The sequence below is a fragment of the Polistes dominula genome, unplaced genomic scaffold (assembly GCF_049000335.1).
Source record: "Polistes dominula isolate Pdom_NZ unplaced genomic scaffold, Pdom_raw_medaka contig_31, whole genome shotgun sequence".
NCBI lineage: Eukaryota > Metazoa > Arthropoda > Insecta > Hymenoptera > Vespidae > Polistes > Polistes dominula.
Window position 1 is genome coordinate 6,142,501 of NW_028300925.1, and position 22,500 is coordinate 6,165,000.

Consider the following 22,500-nt stretch of genomic DNA (forward strand, 5'->3'; position numbering starts at 1 on the left):
AATTTATATATATATATATATAAATATATTATATAAAATATTTATAATACATTTATGCATTATACAAATAAATTGAAAAAAAAGAAAAAGTAAAGCGTTGAAAAAAAAGCAATTACACTAATCGAAATCGAACGATTTCGTAAGAGTGCACTCTCGCAGGATTTAAACGAGGCTTTCGTACTATTTCCGGCAATGTCGATTTCCAGGGAAAGCATTTTACCGACAAAGAAGACACGACGACGAATGCATCGCTTGCATGACCTTACCGTCGGCCAATCGCGTCCTCGTCAAGCATTTCTCGTCGCAACATCCACCACCCGCCGTTGCATCCACCCGCCGCTGCATCCAAATACACGTGCGCATGCCCTCAGATCTCTCGGAGTCGAACAGAATTAATGCAAAAGCACGTTGCTCCTACCTACCTACTCTCTCTCTACCTTTTTCTCCTTTCCTCTCCTCTCCTCCACCCTTCCGTTCCTCCTCCTCCTCCTCCTCATTCCTCTTTCCTTTTTCCTTTATCGAAAATCTGGTTGCTACGGTTAAAAGCGGTGAATATCCAATTTTCAACGAACAGTTCTATAAAAGACTTCTTCTTCTTCTCCTTCCTCTTTTTATTTCGTTCTTTTTTTTATTTTTTGCTACGTATTTTCTTTTTCAAAGAAAAAAAGGAAACGGGAAAGAAAGATGAAATTTAAAAGTTCGAAACTGTTCGTAATCGATGTGAAATATTTCTCATGAAATATTTCTCCTCCTCGATTGATTTATTCCTATCGCAAATTATGAAAGTTTAACGAATGTGAATTAATGTTCTCAAAATTATTTATTATTCTTATTACCCCGATAATCATCTTATTAGCGACAAAAACAAACGACAAAACTATCGAACTATGTTTCGACCGAAAAAAAATTACTTTTCATTGTAATGTAATTTTCTAAATTGTATAGACTAAAAATGTGAATGAAAGAAAGGTTGAAAAAAAAAAGAAAAGTAAATGAATAAAAGCAAAGGTTTATTTACGTAATAAAAAATTCAAACCAAAAGGAAATGGATATATCGTAGGTAATATATCGAAGGGAGTGTAGGATAGTATAAAGGAGGGGGTGGGTGAGGAGTCGGCAGTAGGGTAGTACATCTTCGTTATCTCGACACGGAACGTGAAACACTTCACTCGAGAATGTTATTCGAACATCATGCTCGAACAGTAAATCCGCTTGAGCACGAGAGTAGAACGAAAAGGGGATCATTTATCGCGTTAATTTTCAGCTATAATCGCAGTGTGCTCCAATGAGAATCTTCGAAGGATTATACATATATACATAACATGTTCTAACTCTCGTGAGGTATAAATTTTACAATATATATTTTCTTCTTTTCCACCCACCTTTCTACTCCTCAAATTAACCCCTCCATTCATTCACCTCTTCATCCTGTCATCCTTTCGTCCCTTCAACCACGTCCAACCAACCAACCAACTAACCTCCTCAATTCGCTACACATTTTTATCATCGGGATATTCAACTTTCATGATATTTCTCTTAGATAGAAAGGAGAACAAAATAAAAAAAAATTGGCAAGATTCGTAGTTAAATAAATGAACTTTCTTGTTGGTAAAAGAACGAAGATTTCTCATAGGTAAAAAAAGGGGAAGGGAAAAAAATAGTCTAAAGAAAAAAAATATTCAAGTACTTTTTGAAAAGTAACGCATGCAACCAGGAACGATGACATTTAATCGTACGTCATACTTGAATATTAAATCTGAATTCGTTCGAGAACGAAATGTAAGTACCGTCTGCGTCGAAAGGGAAAAGGAATGGAAAGGGGAGGGGGAGGAGGAGGAGGAGGAGGAGAAAAAGGGGAATAGAACTACCATAGAAATGGACATTACGGTTACAACTGACTTTAGATTATTCTAACCGATTCATAAGCTATCTTTTTTTGCCAGATAGGAAATCAAAATTTTTTACGTAATTGTAAATAACTCTCTACGACGATTGTTAATAGAAATTTTAATTAAGCAACGTAGAAAACAAAAATGACAATTTCTAAACAATTATTAAAAAGTAAAAAAAGAAGAAGAAAAAGAGAACGAAAAGAAAAAAAAAAGAGACATTTTCAAACTACAAAATATATATAGATATGATCCTTTATGTTTCAGGATGTGAAATATAACAAAATGTAAAACATAGGTGGGAGAGAAAAAGAAATAAAAAAAAATAAAAAAGACCGCAAGCGGAAATCACCGACGTGCTATGGAAAAATCTCTTAAACACGGTATCGTACAGTGGCGCGCGAGCTTTTTGATAACAAAAATAAAAGGATAACAGAAACTACAAAAAAAAAGGGTTTAGAAGAGAGAGAGAGAGAAAGAAGAGAGAGAAGAGATGGTGAGAGGTTAGAGGGGGGAAGTAGAGGGATGGTAGGAGTATGCGTAGCAATAAAGCCTACCAAGAGAAAACAGGTAAAGCACGAATGCAATCGATGCAACGAAAAATGGCGTGTGCGTGAACCCTACCTATCTATCTTTATTTCTCTCGCTCTCACTCATACACTCCTATCTCTCTCTCTCTCTCTCTCTCTCTCTCTCTCTCTCTCTCTTTCTCTTTTAGTCTCTTTCTCTTTCTGCGTATCACTAACGTGTATACCAGTATCAAATTCACGCGCGTACATCGTCACGCTTCAACCGCGTTTCTACTCCCTCTCCACCTCTTTTCCTCACCAGCCCGCCACCCAACCCAACCCACCCCCTCCTCCCTCAACCCACATCGTCGTTCATTCCTAGACGCTTTCGAATTTCATTCCCCCGTGAATATACGCAAATATATGCGCACGTGTATGTATACGTGTACGTGTACGTGTACGTATACGTGTAAGTGTAAGAGTGTACGCATATATACGTAAAACCGATCTGCCTATTGGTTACGAGAACGAGTACTTGCCAATTTATCCGCAGGCAAAAACAACGCGGCAAAGCGCCACGGGCACAATGGAAAAGCAGGAAAGCTCGATTTCGTACGATCGATGCCAATGTTCTACCACACTACCACACTACCACTAACACCCACCCACCCTCTATCCTATCCTATCCTACCCTTCTTTCTTTCTTTATTTCTTTCTTTTTATCTGCATCTCTCTTTTTTTTTTTTTACTTCTTTCCTTTTTCGTTTCTCTTTTTATTGCTTCTACTCGGCTGTTAGCTCTTTCTCTTCCATTTCTTTAAACTTTATCGGAAACTTCGACACCATCCCTGTACCATTATTGCCAGAGCTAAATTAAACCTATCCTTGTCTTTGTCTTGCTCGTTTAAAGTTCAACTTCAATCTATCTATCTAACTATCTATCTAACTATCTATCTAACTATCTATCTATCTATCTATCTATCTATCTATCTATCTATCTGTCTGTCTGTCTATCCCTTTCTTTCTTTCCCTTCTCTTTTCTCTCACTTTTTTTTTCTTAACGTTAATTTTTTAATTTATTTCATCTATTTATAAGAGCAAAGAATAATAAAAACTACACTTTAATCTGTACTTCATAATAATATTATACTATCTTTAAATTATGCTTGCAATGAAAAACATTAAAAGTTCATTTCAAAAAACTTGTATCTTTTATACAAACATAATTATATCGTAAAAATTATAATATCTATAAATAAAACGTTAAAAGAACAAAATTTTTATACAAATCATAAATTAAGTATATTACGAAAAGTAAGTACATTGCGAAATTTACAAAAAAAAAAAAAATATATAATATCTATAAAGTATAAAGGATATCCATATAAACTGTATAACTTAAAAACGTTTGCACGACATTATGGCAGAAGTTAAAGATTAAATTGAACCTCAAGAGAGAAAGATAATGCGTTCTTCCCGCACTAAAATAAAAAAAAGACAGAAAAAAAAAATCCACTACCCTCTAATGTGGTCGTTATGAAGTTCTATAACTTTGCGGTCCTTTTACGAAGCTACGTATCGTCCATTGATTTCTTGCGAAAACTCGTATCTCGGTACCTCTATTTTCTTTTTCTCTTTTTTTACCCCCCATCTCTCTTTCCTTTCCTTTTTTGTGGAACGAAGTTCTTACCACCGAGAAGATGTCACAATCGCCAAAAGTTTAGGAAAAGCGTAACTAAAACGAGAGGAAAGAAGAGAAATATAAGAGATGGAAAAGAAAGAAAGAAAAAAAAAAAGAAAGAAAATGTGGATGGAGGAAAAGAAGGTGGAGGATGATGAGGTAGAAAAGGGGGAAGGGGGGTGGGAGATGGAGGAAGATGCGGTTTACCGAGGGTAAAAAGGAAGAAAGTTTTCAACGAGAAGAAAAGCTTGCTAGGAAAGAGAGAGAACGTAGCTGGATCTGAAAGTTTTACATAGTTATTTCGGGTTATTAAATAACGTGACCCTCGTATATATATATATATACGTAGAAAGCCGTCACGGTAAATAGTATCTACGGAGTCTCTTGAGTATAACCAAGAAGTGCACGCAGTCAACTCAGAAAATTACTATACCGTGAACGATAGTAGTCCCTTTGGTCCAAGGAATATTAAATCGTGGCACTTCTATGATTTCGGTAAAACCATCTCGACGTTTGACGTTAATTATTTATTTATTTGAAACGAGATACACACTTATATTGCGATATCATCTCTTACGAGTTAAGATACAAAATTATAGTCATTTTTTGTACCCACTAAAACGTTTAAATATAGCAAACTCTTATAACGTACAATAATGTAATACACGTGTCTGTATACAAGTATATTTACGTATGATTTTATATTATTTACCGTAATAACATGTCTGGATGATTATCGTTCAGCTTTCTATTTGAAATGAAATTCTAAGCGAGCTCCTTAGTCATGACCATTAAACAACATTTTTTGCTGACTATCTCAACGAGTAAGTAAAAAAAATAAAAATTTATCATATTTCTTTTTTTTTTTGCTCTTTTCTTCTACTTCTTCTCGATTACATCATTTTTAATATCGCGAACTGATGAAGAGTGTAAGCAGAAAGAACAAAAAAAAAAAGAAATAAATAAGTACAACGGGGCTGTTCTCACGGAGAAATAAAAGCTTGGATAGGAGTGTAATATTCATGAACACGCGATCTTTCCTTTTCTTGGATATAGCATAATATACGATGATCGAAATGGGAGAAGAGAAAGGCGGAGATGCTTTATGGCCAATTCAAAGTAAATTGAATTCCATCGGACAGGAGTAGTATAGAAAAGATGGAAGAAAAAATGGAGAGAAAGATAGATATATAGATAGATAAGGTAGATAAGGATAGATAAAAATAGATAAGGATAAAAGGAAGAGAAAATATATAGAATGGAGTTAAAAAATCGGAATACATTTCCGGCACGGTGCTCGACTTTCCCCGTCGTGGTAATTCGTTTATGAATTATGAAGTATCCGCTATAAAATAAATGATGATTACTTTTGACGTAGAAACGCGACCGATAATTCACGTTGGGGGTAGTAGGAGTAAGAGGAGGAGGAAACAGAAACTCGTTCCACCTGACAAAAGTATACTCGGTACGGTTTTCTCTGAATTTTCATGAGCAAGCTTCAACGAGAGAAAAAAGGAAGAGTAAAAAGAAAGGAGGAAATAAAGAGATAAAGATAGAAAAAAGGAAGAAAAGGAGAAGTACGGAGAAGGGTAAGAAAGAGGGTAGGGAGATAAAAAGGAAGACAATTCCATTGGAGAGAAAGAAAAAATATGTTCACCGATACTCGACTTTACGTTTCAGGACATTCCAAGTTTCTATAGCAGGGAACGTTGAGTTTTTTCAATCTCCATCTAGGTAATATCTTTGGCCTATGCCAAGGACGCCAACGTGGTTTCCCTTGAAAGGGAACCAAGCACAAGGAATTTATTTCGCCTCCTACCATCCTTTTCTAATTCTCGTGCCAAGCTACTGTTATCTCTGGACTAACAACGACAACAACATGAAAGGGAGACAGAAACAAACGCGTTTTCTTTCTGATCTCTCAAGTTTTTTATTTTTTTGTCTCTCCCTCTTTCTCTCCCTCCCTCTCTCTCTCTCTCTCCCTCTTTCTCTCCCTCCCTCTCTCTCTCTCTCTCTCTCTCTCTTCTATTTATATCTTTTTTTTTTATTACGTTTTTTCCATAATTATTTGAGTGCAATAGTTATTTACTTTCCGCTCGAATACATAGAACAAACAATTTTGTGTACTAAAATGTCTCTTTGTATTTTAATATCAGTTCTGATTGTATCCATTGATGACACGAATATTAAAAGTAATGAACAAAAATTTTATTTTTATATAATTTATTTAATGCCTATATCTTTTTCTTTTTTTTTTTAATTGGAAACATTAAAAAGGTTTAAATAAAATAAAATGAATAATGATGATGACAATACGCGAATTTCTTTAGAAAATTAATAAGCTACAACAAGATCTTCCATTCTAAGTTTATTATAAATAATTCTAAGAACAAAACACAGTAAAATTATTTCACTTATTAATAAAAACAATTCATTAAAATATTTTTGAAAAAAAAAAAATATCCAAGATATCAAAGTCCCCTACTTTGTGATCAGATTATTCAATGATAAAATACTTTCCAAATAATTCTCATTACTTTCAGTTTCCAAAATTTCTAATATTTTCCGCATCAGATCAAAAGCAACGAAAAGGAAAAGATAAAAAATAAAGAATGACTTTTTTTCCTATTTTCAAAACATAATTCTTAAATTTATTCTTGTAACTACATATTTACACATACTTATTTGTAAATAATTTAAATAGAACAAGAAGATAAGAGTTTACGCTTGTCGATCGGACTAATTAGAGAATATGTTTATTAAATGATGATGTAATAAATACTCCTAAAACAACAACGAATATAATAATAAAATATCTCCACTCTTCAACTTCTTATCGATTTTTCCAAGTATCGAATGACACGTGCAATCACTCTTTCTTTTTCTCTCTCTCGTAGTTGAGTTATATTTTTAAATGGATCCGTAATTGGAACGTACAAATGAGATTTAGCGAAAGATTTTTATTCTTTTATCGGTTGGTCTTCTAGTAAAAATAGCCTACTACGATAAACGTATATAACTTGCGTGCCTTTTATTTTCTCCTAAAATATTTATATACGCAACAACGCGTGTAACGTAATCAAACGCTTAACAATAAACAAAAATTAAATAAAATAATAACAAGGTGAAAACTGGATCGTATAAATGGTTATCTACAGTATTATTAAGTAAATTCAAACTGCATTAAATTAGAAGAGAGATAACCTTTATAAACAACATATTTGATTATCTAATGTAATTATCAGAATAATTCTAGCAAATAATACGAAAGAAAGAGAGAAAGAGAGAAGTAATTAAAATATACTAACTCGAATAAAAAAGTTTCTTCGTATTTCCTCGAAAGACAAATTTAATGAGAAAAGTCAATGGAATCGTGAAGAAAATTAAACCAAATCGGTTACATCAGCAATCGCAACAACGATCGCAAAACAAATTTTCATACTATTTGTAGAAGACTGTATACATAAATATGAAAAAAAACACACACACAATTTACAGTTTTGCATTTAAATTAGAAAAAAAAATTGTTTTACTCAATCTGATAATACTTTATCTTAATTTTAATATTTTAGACAGAAAGAGAATATAGTTTCTTTATGATGTTAACTAATAATAAACACGATAATCTATAAATGTTCTAATTATAGATACATCAAAGTAGTTATAAAGGGATACACTCTGATGATACACGGGGCTTACGCTTGATAGCTCGTAAAGGATGACCGACTCGTTAAAAATAGAAAATGAACGTTCTATTTCTCTCTCTCTCTCTTTCTTTCTTAACGAAGCTCTTTAATACGAGTTTAATCGGAAAGATTTAAAAGCGTAGAGAAGGTGACTTCGTTTTAAACGATCGTAGAACGACGTAGTAAAGCTTCGTACTTATATCGAATAGTTTTCTAGTACCACTTTTCACGCCATGGTGACGTAAGGTACGCTACTTCCAAGAAAACAAATTAAAAAGATTGCCATCGGTAACGTTGGCCCGAGTTAATCGTGGAAGTAGGAAGCGAGTAGAATACGTCGTGCCTTATCTTTCCGATAAGAACGTTCCAACAACCGGCGCACGGCGTTGGCTTTTATATCTGCAAGGTTCATAAATTAAACGACGAAGCCCGTTAACATCGAAAGAACGTCTACGAATAATGGCTGGTACACATTAACGCGACACCGAAAGGACCCCCGATATTCCACGTAGACAACACGATTTTTGATCAATGTCAATTTACCATTAATTCCTCCTTCTCTTCTCCCCATTTCCCCCTATTCAACCACGTCGACTTAATTTGCTGTCCAAACAAAAATAATAAGAAATCTTTAACGACCTGAACAAAATAGGACACGTATGTGACTCATACATATATTCACTCATTGCGTATAAGCAATAATAAAAGTTATTTACTTCGACATTATTACAGAAGGAAATACAAAAATAATATTTGTTATTTAATGAAATATAAAATATTCAAAGATTTTCGGCAATGTATTATTAGCATCAATAACGTTTAAATATAAACTATTAAAAATTTCAACATTACTAATTAACCAACATATATAATATTAATTAAATAGAAAAGAGAGAGAGAGAGAGAGAGAGAGTGGGGAAAAGAAAAAAGAAGAACAAAAAAATCTATCGGCAAGCATAAATTACAGAAGTGAACGAAAACACGTAATAGAGAGAAGCAAACGTTAGTTTCGTAAAATTCTAAGACGTTTCGTAATCACAGCTTTGAAAGAACGAGTACCGGCAAATCAAAAACAACTTATCTAACTTACTAACCAACCGTTCTCGAGAAGTCGTCGAGCAGCAGCAGCAAAACCTTTTGTGGAATCAACGAGCGAAAAACAACCTACTATAAATAGTCGAAATATCATGAGCGTCGCATTAAGTAACCCGTTCGAAAATTAATACCATGGCACGCATACTTACTCACGCGGCGAGCCCGTTCAAAGCGATAATAATCTGCGGTATATGAGTTATTCGCGACCGAGGATTATTCGTTTGAAAGAGCACCGAGGTCGGAATAATCAGCTAATCGATAGGATACAACCGTGCATATATTCAAGCTCGTATACAAAATTTTATTGCTGTCGTCAAACCGGAATAAAATATACTTTGAAAAATGATGAAGCAAGTAGAAGGTGGGATGGTAGAGGTAGAATTGGGGTGGGGTAGAATCTAGAAAAGTCGTAAGTTAAGATCTCGTTCATTCCTTTCTAGTAGATCTAACATTTTACGTGGGTGGTTAGTTATCAGCACAAATTACCTTTTGCTCCTACGCGTTTAATTTAGTTCGGGGCATGCAATAATAACGTTCGTATGACGCCCGTAATCACACTAAATCGGATAATAAATATTCAAAGTCATGTATATTTGTATTCAACATATTTGAAGGTCTCTTAATTATTATATTATCCGTATCGCTGTGAAATTATTTACTTTAACTGCGATTTCAAAATCGTACAGGAATATAATTTTAGGAAATTTATTTCTTTGTTTTTTTTGTTTCATTCTCTCCTTATCATTTACAAATTACCACGTTTATCGTTTATATAATTATTAATCACGCTTGATAATATTTCGTTAATTAATTCGTAATTAAATTGACACGTTTTTAAACTTTATCGTTTAAGATTAAAAAAAAAAGATTTAATATACTGCTAAAATTGAATATACAAAATTTTTAAATGATCGTTAAATAGATAAAGAGGGGTAAGGGGATGATGATGCCGTTTATTCTTTTCGAAATAATGATCGATTCAAAATTGTGATCCGTAGATCCTTATCTCGTTAAAGAGTAGCCTTTTACGTAAGCGATAATAGTATATTATTAAACCGATTGAAACATCAAGTGCAACGAGTTCCTCGACGAATCATGGACTTACGATAACGACGACAACGACATAACGACGACGACCACGACGACGATGACGACGACTTCAATGAATCTTTGTTTAGCCGGACCGATATATCGAGTATAATACACGTACGCAACAGCGATGACCAAATACATGTAACCAGGTGCGTATATCCGATCCTATCGCTTTGGAAACATGCTACATGGTGTGTGCCGTACCGCGTGCAATCGGTATAGCAATAAATTATTCCTGCTGTGTGTTTCTACACGTAGATCTTCACACTAACGGGAGATTGAAAAATACGTTTATACTTGATACTTTATCGTTCACAAATTTAACCTCTCATGGCCGATTTTTTCTTTTTTAAATTTTAAATGAAAACATATTGCAGACAAAAAAATGGTTTTTTTTGTAAGTAAAATATGTTACCGTTAAAAACCAAAATTTAAATTCCTATTGGAGAGAAAAACCATAATAGCTTGAAAATTTTTTGCTAAATAAAAAACACAACAACAAATGTCATAATATTTTTTCATTGAAATTGTATAAGTCTTGTTGGAAAAATTGTACTCAAAAATATCGTGTTTTCTTGCTTTTTTTATTTTAATGAAAAATATGTAACGTTATTTTTTAAACGTCCAATAAATTGTATAATATACTATTATTATACTCAAGCAAACATTTCAAAAGAGCTTCATATTTGAGCTAACAAATAATTTTCCAGTCGTAAACTAAAATACAATTTATAAAGTTACGTAGAGCATTAGAAGAGGATTATTAAAAGAGAAAAAAAACATAGACGAGAAAATCAACGACGAGTAGGAAAGAAGAATTGACGTTAACGAGCAGAAAAAGTATAAAATTTGAACTGAACGTAAAGATATAGTATACCTATAATTACGATGAATAAATGAAAAATACAGTCGTGTAAATGAATAGGTTCACGAATGAGAGAAAAATCGATTAAATAGAATTGGAACGATAAGTAAACGAACTCTCTCTAACACAGGGGAATAAAATTAATCGAATATCGCTTTAGAGCTCGTAGAAATCTGCTTCTTGTTCTCTGTCTCATACGATCGATGCCAGGCAGAGGTGGTTTCTGAACAAGTGAAAACTATAATTAGCTCATTACTCAATAGAGAATGCCTTTAAAGTGACTCAAGGCCTCGACAAAAATACACACATATACAAACATCGTGTGCAGGATGAACATGCTGGATGCACAACAGCCGGTTTAGTTTCAATTTTATGGATCGCTATAAATACAATTAATTCGATCGAATCTATAAAAGACATACGTATTGGTTTAAATTCTAACAGCAACAGTGAGTAAAATGTCTAAGAGTTATTCAAGTTATTTATAAACATTTTAATTATTCTCGCGTGCGTCGATAACACGAAAATAAATCTTTCGAAAGTGAGAAGAAAAAATACCAATAAATAACTTGGAATAAAATATATATAAATACATAATTAATTTCTATTCAATTTTCGTAATTCATAGTTTGCGATTCTGTTAAATGTTTTTAATTTCTTTAAATGCAACGTAATTTTCGAATGATTCTCGTCAAAAGTATTTAATACATGTCGTTACATTAATTTGACGTATATTAAATACACGAAGCGTAGTTTACATTTCTCTATATTTAGTCATTTATTCGGTTGATCTAACAAAATGCAATAATATATAACAAATTCTATATTAGTTTAGTTAAACGGTAAATGTCATAATATATCGAATATAGAATTGATTACATATTTATATATGATTTTCATATATATTAATGAACGTGAATAGACACAATAAATGACTATTGGCGTGGAAAGGAATTCATTCGTTATTTATCTATTTTTTTTTCGATAACCCAGCATCTAATCCTATTATCTTCAATTTCATAATAGCAATAAAAAGTGTATGTAAAAATATCGTCTACGTAATAACGATATAATTAATTAATATTTCATTATTAATCATGTTTACTTTTGATTTAAGATCAACATAAAAACTGTTATAAAATTTCAATAAGAAAATTGATTTATTATTATATTAATGTGTTTTGAAAATAATATATAAATAATAAATAAATTTATAATAAATAAATAATATATAAATAATAAATAAATTTATAATAAATAAATAATATATAAATAATAAATATTTTACTGTTACGTATATAATAAAAGAAAAGAAATAAAAGTAGGACAAACACAAAAACAGCATGGAAAAAAAATTGAATTCAAAGGGATCCGAAAGAAAATGAAAAATAAGAAATTAGATAGAAAAAAAGAAAAAGGTGCCCTCAGAATATGATATAGTAACAACCAGAGTCAGATTAGTCTGAATTGAGTTCCGTCCCGTCTCAATGCGCATCTCGGATTAGATGCACGCGAGGAACGGTTTGCAGATTGAGCTTGAATCGCTAGTCGCGGGAATTTCCATCGACATGACCGGCTCGACCTCTGCCAGTATCCCCCTCCACTTAATAACGAAGAATAGAAGGAAAATTTAAGAAAATTTATGGATACTTTTTATTCTTATACATATCTTTACATGTCATTACATACATGTATGCATATATATATATTAAAAATAAAATACTAGATATAAATAAGTACAAATGTATTTATGTAAAATATACTTAATAATAAATTTACAAACATTGCTATGTCGCGTATCGTTGTAAAAACAAGATCTTTTTTTATTAATTTTTAGATCAAATAAAAAAAGTTCTTGTCACATGCATACACGCGACATTACAATGTGTGTACGTAGAATATTTCTACATATAATTTATTATATATATATATATGTCAGTAAAAATAACAAAGTATTATAAATGATATCATATATCTACATAAAAAAAGAAGAATAAGGAACGTGTTATAAGTGAAAAGAGACAACGTAGCGTCCTGGGCTTACAAAAAGCTCGATCGTCGAATATTTCTGTTATCCTCGGCCCCGTATAGCAGAGCTACCCTTCTAGAGCAATTATTTGAAGATATCAAAAAAGAAGATACCTTCGAAATCCGACTTTTACTCAGACCTTCCCGAGACAATTTCTCGTTGGTAACTAAATGTACCTCAGCTTGTGTGTCCCTTCTGCTAGATTGACTCTGGCTGATTTAATATCAACATCAAATATCACATTTGATATTATTATCATCATCATTGGGCATTTTCTTATACACATCCATTTTATTTATAGTATTTTATTAACCTTTTATTTTAATCCAACTGCCAACATAGCACGATACAATTTATGCATAAATTTATTCAAAATGACACACGGTACGATTTTCACAATTTTGTAATCAGGATTTCAACAAAAGATTAACAAGTCAAATTAACTAAAATTAATAATTAACTGTTAAATGAGATGTCAATAATACAAAATCTTCTAACTTAATTTATTTAATTTTAGATCATTGATGGTTGGTAACTTTCATATTTTAATTAAGTAGACGATACATTGTAAACCCTAAGAAAGATCCCTTTAGAAATCACGATGAGCCTGTAAAAAAAAAAAAAAGAAAGAAAGTCCGACCACCTGGTCAAATTAGAATGGAATCCCTATAGAAATGATAATATATACGAATACCAACAAGCATCCCTCCTTAGAGAATACAAAGCTGGATCAGTACCTGAATCCATCCGGTTTCGTAAGCGGCAGCGACGACTCTAACCGTTACACTAACCTAAACTCTATACAGTTTCTATGTATACATATATACATACAACTTAGGATCGATTAAGACAGTTAACTTGAATTGTCTACCGAAATAAAGGAATTATAAGCACGATTACCGTTAAAACAAATATTTTCTTTCGATCAATCGATCCTAAAAATCGAACGGTTGACCTAAAAATAAAATGAGAATTATACGGGTCAAGCTTATTTATCCCAAACCCATCATCGACATTCTCAAACGTCTATCCGTCATATTTTCATAACAGGCACAAGAGGATTTCGTTTATTATTCGTTCGCTTTACTAAGTCTCTCTCTCTCTCTCTCTCTCTCTCTCTCTCTCTCTCTCTCTGTGTGTGTGTGTGTGTGTGTGTGTGTGTGTGTGTGTGTGTGTGTGTGTGTGTGTGTGTGTGTGTGTGTGTGTGTGTGTGTGTTAGAGAGATAGATTGGCAAATTAAAAAAATTTAAAAATAAAAATGAAAAGATAAAACAGACAAAAAAAGGCAACTGTTGTATATCGGTACGAGTCACGACGTTTAAACAATTCTCACAAATTGTCCAGGATCGATGAAAATCTATATCAAAATAAAATGAAAGAGAATAACGTAATGGAATAGAGGAAAAAAGAGAAAGAGAGAGAAAGAGAGAGAGAGGAAAAAAAATAACGAAAAACGTTTGAAATCGTCAGATTATGTAACAACGTCCAACGTCGTGGAATTAACAGCACTGACATGCAACGATGCACCTGTATAGCGATTTTCGTGACGTCGCGGCGATTTGGCGTGTTTAGCAAACGACTTGACGAGTCATTAAACAGAGAACACTGGCAATTAATTATCACGTTTGCGTAATCGCTGCTCGACAGCGATGGAGGCAGGATTGCGCAACTATCGCTCATTCTACTGTACTCTGACCCTCTACCTACCACCTCCCTTCCTCCCTTCCTCTCATCATCCTCATCCTCATCCTCATCCTCATACTCCTCCTCCTATCTCGTCATCCTCCCGCATCCGCGACAACACCAGCACCCATGGCTTCAACTATGCTAACCTTAATTTTACCTCGTCGTGTCATAAAAGATAATACAATTCCTACTCGTCATTAAGGAAAATAAAAAGAAAATAAAGGACAAAAAAATTGAAATATTTAAAAGAAAAAAGAAAGAGAGAAAGACATTACTATAATTATCCGATAGTGTTAATTATGGAAACCATTGATAATTTCTATATCTAAAATGGAGTAGACTTGGTAATAGGAATAATGGTATATATCTGTTGTAAATCTTACCCAAATATAATTTGTTATTGGATATTCGTTTATGATAAGATACATAATGTATTTGTGTATAAATAATAGAGTATAAGGATGTATAATTTAGAACATAGATTTTACATTTTGAATATAGGTATCATAGTAATTCCATATATATTAACATATTTTAATTCTGTTTTAATTATAATTTTGATTTATATACTTTTTTTTGTCTGCCTTTGAGCAGATATAAATTATATGATAAAATAATCAATTAAGACTATATATATTTTATGACATATGTAATCAAGTATCAAAGAAATATATTTTTCCATTATAATTGAAAAAATAATAATCGAACACATACATCGTCTACCTCTGCTTCTTGCCAAGGGAAAGCGAACAAACGAAAGAAAAAAAAGAAATAACTTTTGGAGAACTATCTAATAGTTAATTCTACGTAAAAAAGAAATAGAAAAAAAATAGAAAAACACCTGGGGCACATTTGAATAATTTTCTAACCTTCGATCAAACGAAATACTTAAAATTCCAACCAATTCGATTTCCTTTTTTATCGTATCTTTTGGTTTTTTTCCACATACTTTTTCGTAACGTTAATTAAACATGCCTAACGATCAAATCGGTGTTGAGTAATAAGAAAAGAAAGTGGGGTGATATTGGTGGGGTGAAAGTTTAGGAAATAGAAATAGTTACGTTAGACTTATGTTGAGGAACCTGGCAAACGATGAAAGTAACAGAAAGCACGTAACCAAACGTGAATTGCGCACGCTTATTCGTTCGTTCATTCGTTCATTCGTTAGAAATTACAGCCGATCCCGCATTTTAACCTTACGGCTCGCACGTGCTCGTCGGCGTGGCACGCTGTGTCCCACGTGTTCGTACGCATGCTTAATTGCATGATCTATTTGCTATCTCATTATACAATACGCTCCGTTTATTCAGTTTGGTTCGTAAACGCCGTTCGTACGCTCATTCATACACCTTTTTGTAATTTTAATTAATGGTAAACAAAAATAACAAAACAAATCAAATATATTAGGTCATCCGGAAATTTTGTGCCAATTTTCGTGGCACGTGGCGCGTGGCATAAAGTTTTTTTGCCAAAAAACCTATGAAATTTTGAAAGGACGAAATTTTCTAAGTTCCCTATAAAGATGAAGGATACTTATATTATATACTTATAATAATTAAATAATTAAATAAAATAAATAGTTTAATACTATTAAATACTTATATAATATATAAAAAATTATATAATATCATATAATATAATATAATACAATAAATATATAAAAAATATATATATAACATAATAAAAAATATTATAAAATATTATACTATATTATATTATAATAAAATTAATTATATTATTATAATAAAAATTATATATTATAAAATTATATATATATATAGAATATATAGAATATAATACTTATATTGGGTTGGCAAATAAATGATTGCACATTTTGCGATAAGTGGCCTTTTACAATCAGCAATGAAATGACTTAGTGGCCAATCTAATATTATATATATAGAACATTTACATATAATTTAATAAATATATACCAAAAAAAAAAAACTTAAATGCATTGCATTTCAATCTTTCGTCAAAATCGGCACAAACTTTCCGAACAACCCAGTATTTTATGTATATATAATGTTGTTTCTAAAAATTGTCGAAATAAAACATTGATATAATTTTCATTATTTTCTAAATATAATTTATTATATCATTCAATTTTAATATATTATAAATTAAAATAAAATATGTTTCTACAAATTGTAAAAATAAAATATTTAATATTGTTTAACGTGTTTCATCATATGTATAAATAATTTATAATGATTTTTTTAAATTAAAATCATATAAGTTATATTATATAATATATGAACTTATGTATATACGCATTTGTTTGTAAGATAAAAATTTATATTTATACATCATATTATAAAAAGATTATCATAAATATTATTTTATATTTTACGCTAACTTCTATTATATTTATCCGTGTAAACAATTTAACGATACTTAACTAACGTTTGATTACGAGCCAAACGTATAATTTCACAAAATGTTAGATGTTGCAGTTGGTTAACATTAAATAAGAATACAATAAGTAGATAATATATTCAATATATCTCCTGAAAGAAATAAAGAATAATAAAAGAGACACAATAAAACGACAAAGTGATAAGTGTAAATATTATTTAAAGGTAAACAGGGAGAAAAGAGAAATGAAATAGGGGTATTGTCATTACAACGTGTGGTTTGGTTCAAATACAATAGTTAGTTTCTTTTGAAACGTCATCATTGGTTGTTTCAAAGAAAAAAAGGATAGGAAATAAAAAAAAATCTGATACATAAAGAGAGAAAGAGAATAGCGTGCGAGGGAAACGGAATTCGAAGAAATTCTAAAGCGACATCCGAAGGAATTACTTTGATAGCCTCCGCAGTCCGTAAAGGCAGGGAGGTATGTAAGAGAAGAGACAAGGAGCCTATAGGTATTATAAATCAAGAAAGAAGGTCCGTGAAAGGAACGCTGCTGGTGTTCGACGACGAAGGAAGAAGGAAGAAGCTGCGCGTGGTAAGAGTTGGAAAGGGACAACGGGGAAGGATGGGGAGGGGGATGAGAGATAGGGGAGGTGGAGGAGTATGGTCATGGTCGTACATCACCCTTGGTATTTACGACGTACCATCGTAAATCAATGATCGCACGAACAACGCGGTTCGACCAAATTCCTTTCCCTTCCTTCCGACCATTCCGACGCTTCCTGTCCACGAGTCCAAGTTCAGAAGACAGAGAAAGACAGAACGAAAAAAGAAAAAGGAAAAGAAAAAAAAAGAAAAAAAAAAAGAAAGAAACCACTTCGATATTCCTCCCCATTTTCGATAGGATCGATGACGATCGATAATCTCACACGACAAATCGCCGACACAAGAGCACCCCCCAAAGCCACACACGAACAAATTTCGCGTACATCCAAATTCGAAGATTCGAATGGCCGATTATTCCAAGCCCTTCCACATGTAAGAGGACTCTCCTTCTTTCTTTTCCTCCTTGAACACTGATTTGTTCTTCGGCAAACTCCCTCTTATATAAAGTGACTATATGTACTGTTTTTATCATTACAGTACTGGTTTTTAACCATTGGTTTTGGTTAGTACGATTTAGGAAATTATAAAAAAAAATTTTTTTTTAAATAATAGGAAATAAATATATATAAAGGGTACAATCGAGTTCAAAACAGAATTCTCAAACATAGGAACTAGTACTATACTCGAAAACAAGCCGAAGCGTGTTAAAATCCTAAGTACATATACTCATATCAAATATTCATTGTTATTATTTGCAAAATTACTTTCATAATCTAAACTATATTACAGTATGAGGTAATGTATATTAACACAGTTGTTCTAGGTAATCTATGAAATATTAAATTGCTTTAGAAATTTTCTGAACTATATGAAGGATCATTTATTCATGAGCAATCTAAAAAAAAAACATACAGAAAACGTATAGAAACTTAGCTGTTGAGCACTTGAAAATGGTGAAAGAAGAAAGATCATCAATTTGAATTATGATTACTGAAATCATTTCGAGTCAACAAGTTTTGAGTTGAAGTTTTCTGTTACAAATCGATGACTATTTGATGCCACGAAAATGGGTCAAATTCTATTCGAATAATCGATAAACTTAGAATTTATACCACTAAAAATGGTCATCCCTACTATTGTTAACGTCGAAGACCCTGTTTCTGAAGATTTTAGAAAGGTCTGTTGTGTTCATATAAAAATAAAATATAAAAGAGGGGCCTCTAAGAAAGAACAGTAGGAATTTTGTAAAATTCGAGTAAAATATTCGAAAGGACGAAAATTCAAGCGTGACATAGACTGGGTAACTGACAATATGGGCAATAAGTAGTACTTGATGTCTAGAAGATTTAGTGCCAGGCGAGAAAAAAACAACAATAAACGAGAAAGAAAAAGGAGAAAAAGAGAAAAACCGAAGAAAAAAAAAGGGAAACATTTAGTTGATTCAGCGAGAAAATAGTTCGCTTGACCATACGAATCTTGGGGTTGGTCTGTACTAGGAGAGTTGTTACTGGGGTCCTTTAAACGTCTTTTAAACCATGACTTCCAACAGAGAAAGAGAGAGAAAAAGAAAGAAAAAACCTGGAAAGGATCGTTTTAACGAGCTTTTCAGACAAGGCAGGTCAAACTGTTCGGTCCTCGATTACGACCGTTGACCACGAGACATTGGCCTTTTGCTGTTTTGTGAAACCTTGGAAAACAAAAGAAAAAAGGATATGTTATTTATATCTCTAGCTACTAGTTCCTTTCACACAAAAAGGAAAAGAATAAGACCCTTTCTCAGCATATGGTTGATCCCACATGATCCTAGCAAAATTGTATTACGAGTTTGTAGTTCTTCCACGAAACTTCAGAGACCTTCTAACAAATCATTCAACATCGAAAAAGATTCTCAAGGGATAGAGAAATAGAGCAAAAATAACCATCTTTCGTATGCAACTTCTTTACGTTCAAGAACAAGATATGCAACATTTACATAATATGATAAAATACGTACAATCAAATTTAAAGAAATAAATTCCTCATATGACAACAAAAATATATTTTATCAAATTTCATTTCTGAGTTTTAACACTTTCGAGTATGATGAAAATGTACTGTTATGATTATTTTATTAGACGTTGGTTATATTATATTCAAATATCTCTAACCATGTCTGCTGAATTTTGTATTGTACTGAATTTATTTTTAACGCCCGAACAAATGGATTATCATACTCGCAATCACAAATAGCTGTAAATCGGGAACTCAATGAAAAGACGAATTGAGATCTGTATTTAGACAAAAAGTAGGCAATTTTAGAATTCCTTTTAAGAAAATGTTGACAAATTGTATCATCGTTCCAGCAGATAAACATTAATCATTTGAAAGCCCGTGTTGATAAAACCTATTTCTATCCTTTTCATATAAGGAATCCATTAGTGAAATTTAGCCGTTTTTTTCTCTTACACCCTATATAAAAAGATTTCTATTGGAATAACTAGATATTGAGTAAATCAAGTAAAAGAATTCGATCTATAACTTTCTCCTCGTCAACTTTTCTACGACTTTCTCTTCATCGAACATACTTGAAGGTTTAGCAAACGTTATTCATCGTCAGCCGAAAGTTCGTCCCTCCTTCTTCTCTACCACCACCTACGCCTTTTTCACGCCTCTCACTTATTTTAATTTATGAAACTCACGTTTGTTCAAAAAGAAAAGACTCTAAAAAGAAAGAGAAAAAGAGAGAGTGTAGGGATGAGAGATTCTTCCTTCACACGACGACAAATGGTGAGCGTGCGAGCTATTCCGATGAAAGGAAACTTTGCCGTAGAAACGGCACGAAAGAGTCAAAAACATCCCTCGAACGGATCTTCTCGAAAAAGAACTATAAAAGTACAATGAGGGTACGAAAGGAAGACGCCTTTCTTTCTTTTTAACACAGATGGGAAGGGAAAGGGCGCTCGAGAAAAAGATAGAGAAAGAGACAACTGCTCTCCTTCGTCCGTCACTAGCAGAAAATTCGTGTTTTTCAGGCTGATAGTGAAAAGGACTACAAAGGGAAACGAGAAGAGGGGACAAGAGATGAAGAAGAAGAAGAAGAAGAGGAAAGGAAAGGGGATGTTTCGATGAAACCTTTTTTTAGAGCCGGCTGAAGCGATTCTGGATAAACCCGTTTTGAACGAGGAGACCTGCAACCGTACTACACATGCTTTTTACTTCCAACAAGGACGATTCCCCTTAGCCCTCTTTCACCTTCGTAACATTCGAAAGGAAAGATTTGGGATGACTCAACGTGACCGGCTACGTAATAGACTCGGGCTACGAGACAAAATAAAAAAAAAGAAAAGAAAAAGAACAAAAGGAAAAGAAATAAAAGAAAAAAAAACACGAAAAATAAAGAAACCACTGACCTGATATAAATGATGACTCCGTTGGCGAATATCCTCTTCCATCCACGTGGCACCGTAACAGAGTGCTGCTGTTGCTGCTGGTGTTGTTGCGCGAGCACTGCATTACCGTTCATCGTAAGCACAACATTGTGCTGCACGTTAGCACCGTTCTCGTTGTTGTTGTTCGCAACTGCGAGCCTCGTCGTTGAGGTTCGCATCGATTGCTGTTGTTGTTGCTGTTGCTGCACGCACGCACCACTTGCACCACCCGCACCAGAAGAAGCACTACTAGCACTACTACAAGCACCACCTCCTATCGCACCATTCATCGTCACGCTGTTCGAGCCGTCGTGCGAAGACGTTTGACTCTGACTTTCTGGACTGCTGAGACTGCTGTACGTCGATGATTCCCCGATGTCTGATCTCACCGAATCACCAGACAAAGAAGAACCAGTCTGCCCTTCATATCCATCCTGTTGTTGTTGCTGCTGTTGCTGTCTAATTTTATCGTCTCTTCTGTCGACAACACCAACCTCGTTTGTCTGTTGTCGCACAAAACGCGTCACTCGAGCCTCATTGCTCTCAAGCAAACCCATCCTGTTGACAGCATTACTACCAGAACCTGCAACAACAGCAGCAGAGGCAGCAGCGGGAACGGTACTGTTTGCTGCGTTGTTGTAACGATGGGAAGGATAAATCTTAAAGTTTGTATCGTCCTTGCTAGTTCGTCTACCGGCATCCTGGGAATATTCATTGCCCAGAACTCTACCAGCGACGACTTGAGTCCTTCCATAGACGATACCACCGACGTAATCATCCTCTTCGTCGTTCGACGACCTCGTTTGATCCCTTCGAGTATTGCTCGTAGCTACTACTGCCGTCGTCGTCGTCGTCGTCGCCGTATTCGCAGTCGTTGTAATCGCAGACGTGGTTGTCGTTGTTATCGAAACGGCATGATGATCATTAGACCTTTTCAAATTCGCCCGAGTACGGTCAATGGCAACGGCGGTGGTGGTGATGGTAGTAATAGCGGTGGTGGTAGAGGTGGTGATAGCAGCGGTGGTGGTGGTGGTGGTGGCGGCGACGGGGGCTGCAGCCGAGTTGGCGGTTTTGGCGGGAAAGCAAGAAGCCGCCGTCGGGAGCTGTGTCGGAATGACACCTCCGGCAACGTAAGCCGTCGCCGGCTGATGCCTCGGCGATGATAGCCGATAGCCGGCCGTGGTCGTCGCGACGGCCGTGGCGGCGGCTGTGGCGGCGGCATTTTGACCACCCACCGCCGTGGCGTAAGCAAAGTTCTCCCCCGAAACGTAAACCAGAATGCTCCCACCACCGCCGTTGTTTTGCTGCTGTTGATGCTGCGGATTTTGAAGATGTTGTTGTTGTTGTTGTTGCTGTTGATGCTGATACTGCGGGTGCTGTTGCTGAAGCTGAAGCTGTTGCTGTTGATGCTGCTGCTGTTTCTGTTGATGATGATGATGATGATCGTGGTTCGGGGGAGCAGGGTGCGTGGACGGCTGCTGCTCAGGCTTGCCGGCCATGGTCCAGGTCCAGCGGCGCTACAAGGAACCCCGACATCACTGGAACGCACGGCGCACGCCTACGTTTAGGTACCACTAAAAGATTATCGTTGCTGTCGC

General features: G+C 34.0%; 1 protein-coding gene across 4 annotated transcripts in view; it reads right to left on the reverse strand.

Moving 5' to 3' along the window:
- Positions 1-22,401, reverse strand: part of LOC107073811 (uncharacterized) — a 251,575-nt gene extending 229,174 nt beyond the window's left edge. For all 4 annotated transcript variants that reach the window (XM_015334525.2, XM_015334524.2, XM_015334528.2 and 1 more), the window contains exon 1: positions 20,885-22,401. In XM_015334525.2, coding sequence (XP_015190011.2) covers positions 20,885-22,401 — 1,517 coding nt within the window. The remainder of the gene's footprint in view (positions 1-20,884) is intronic.
- Positions 22,402-22,500: the final 99 nt, after the last annotated feature.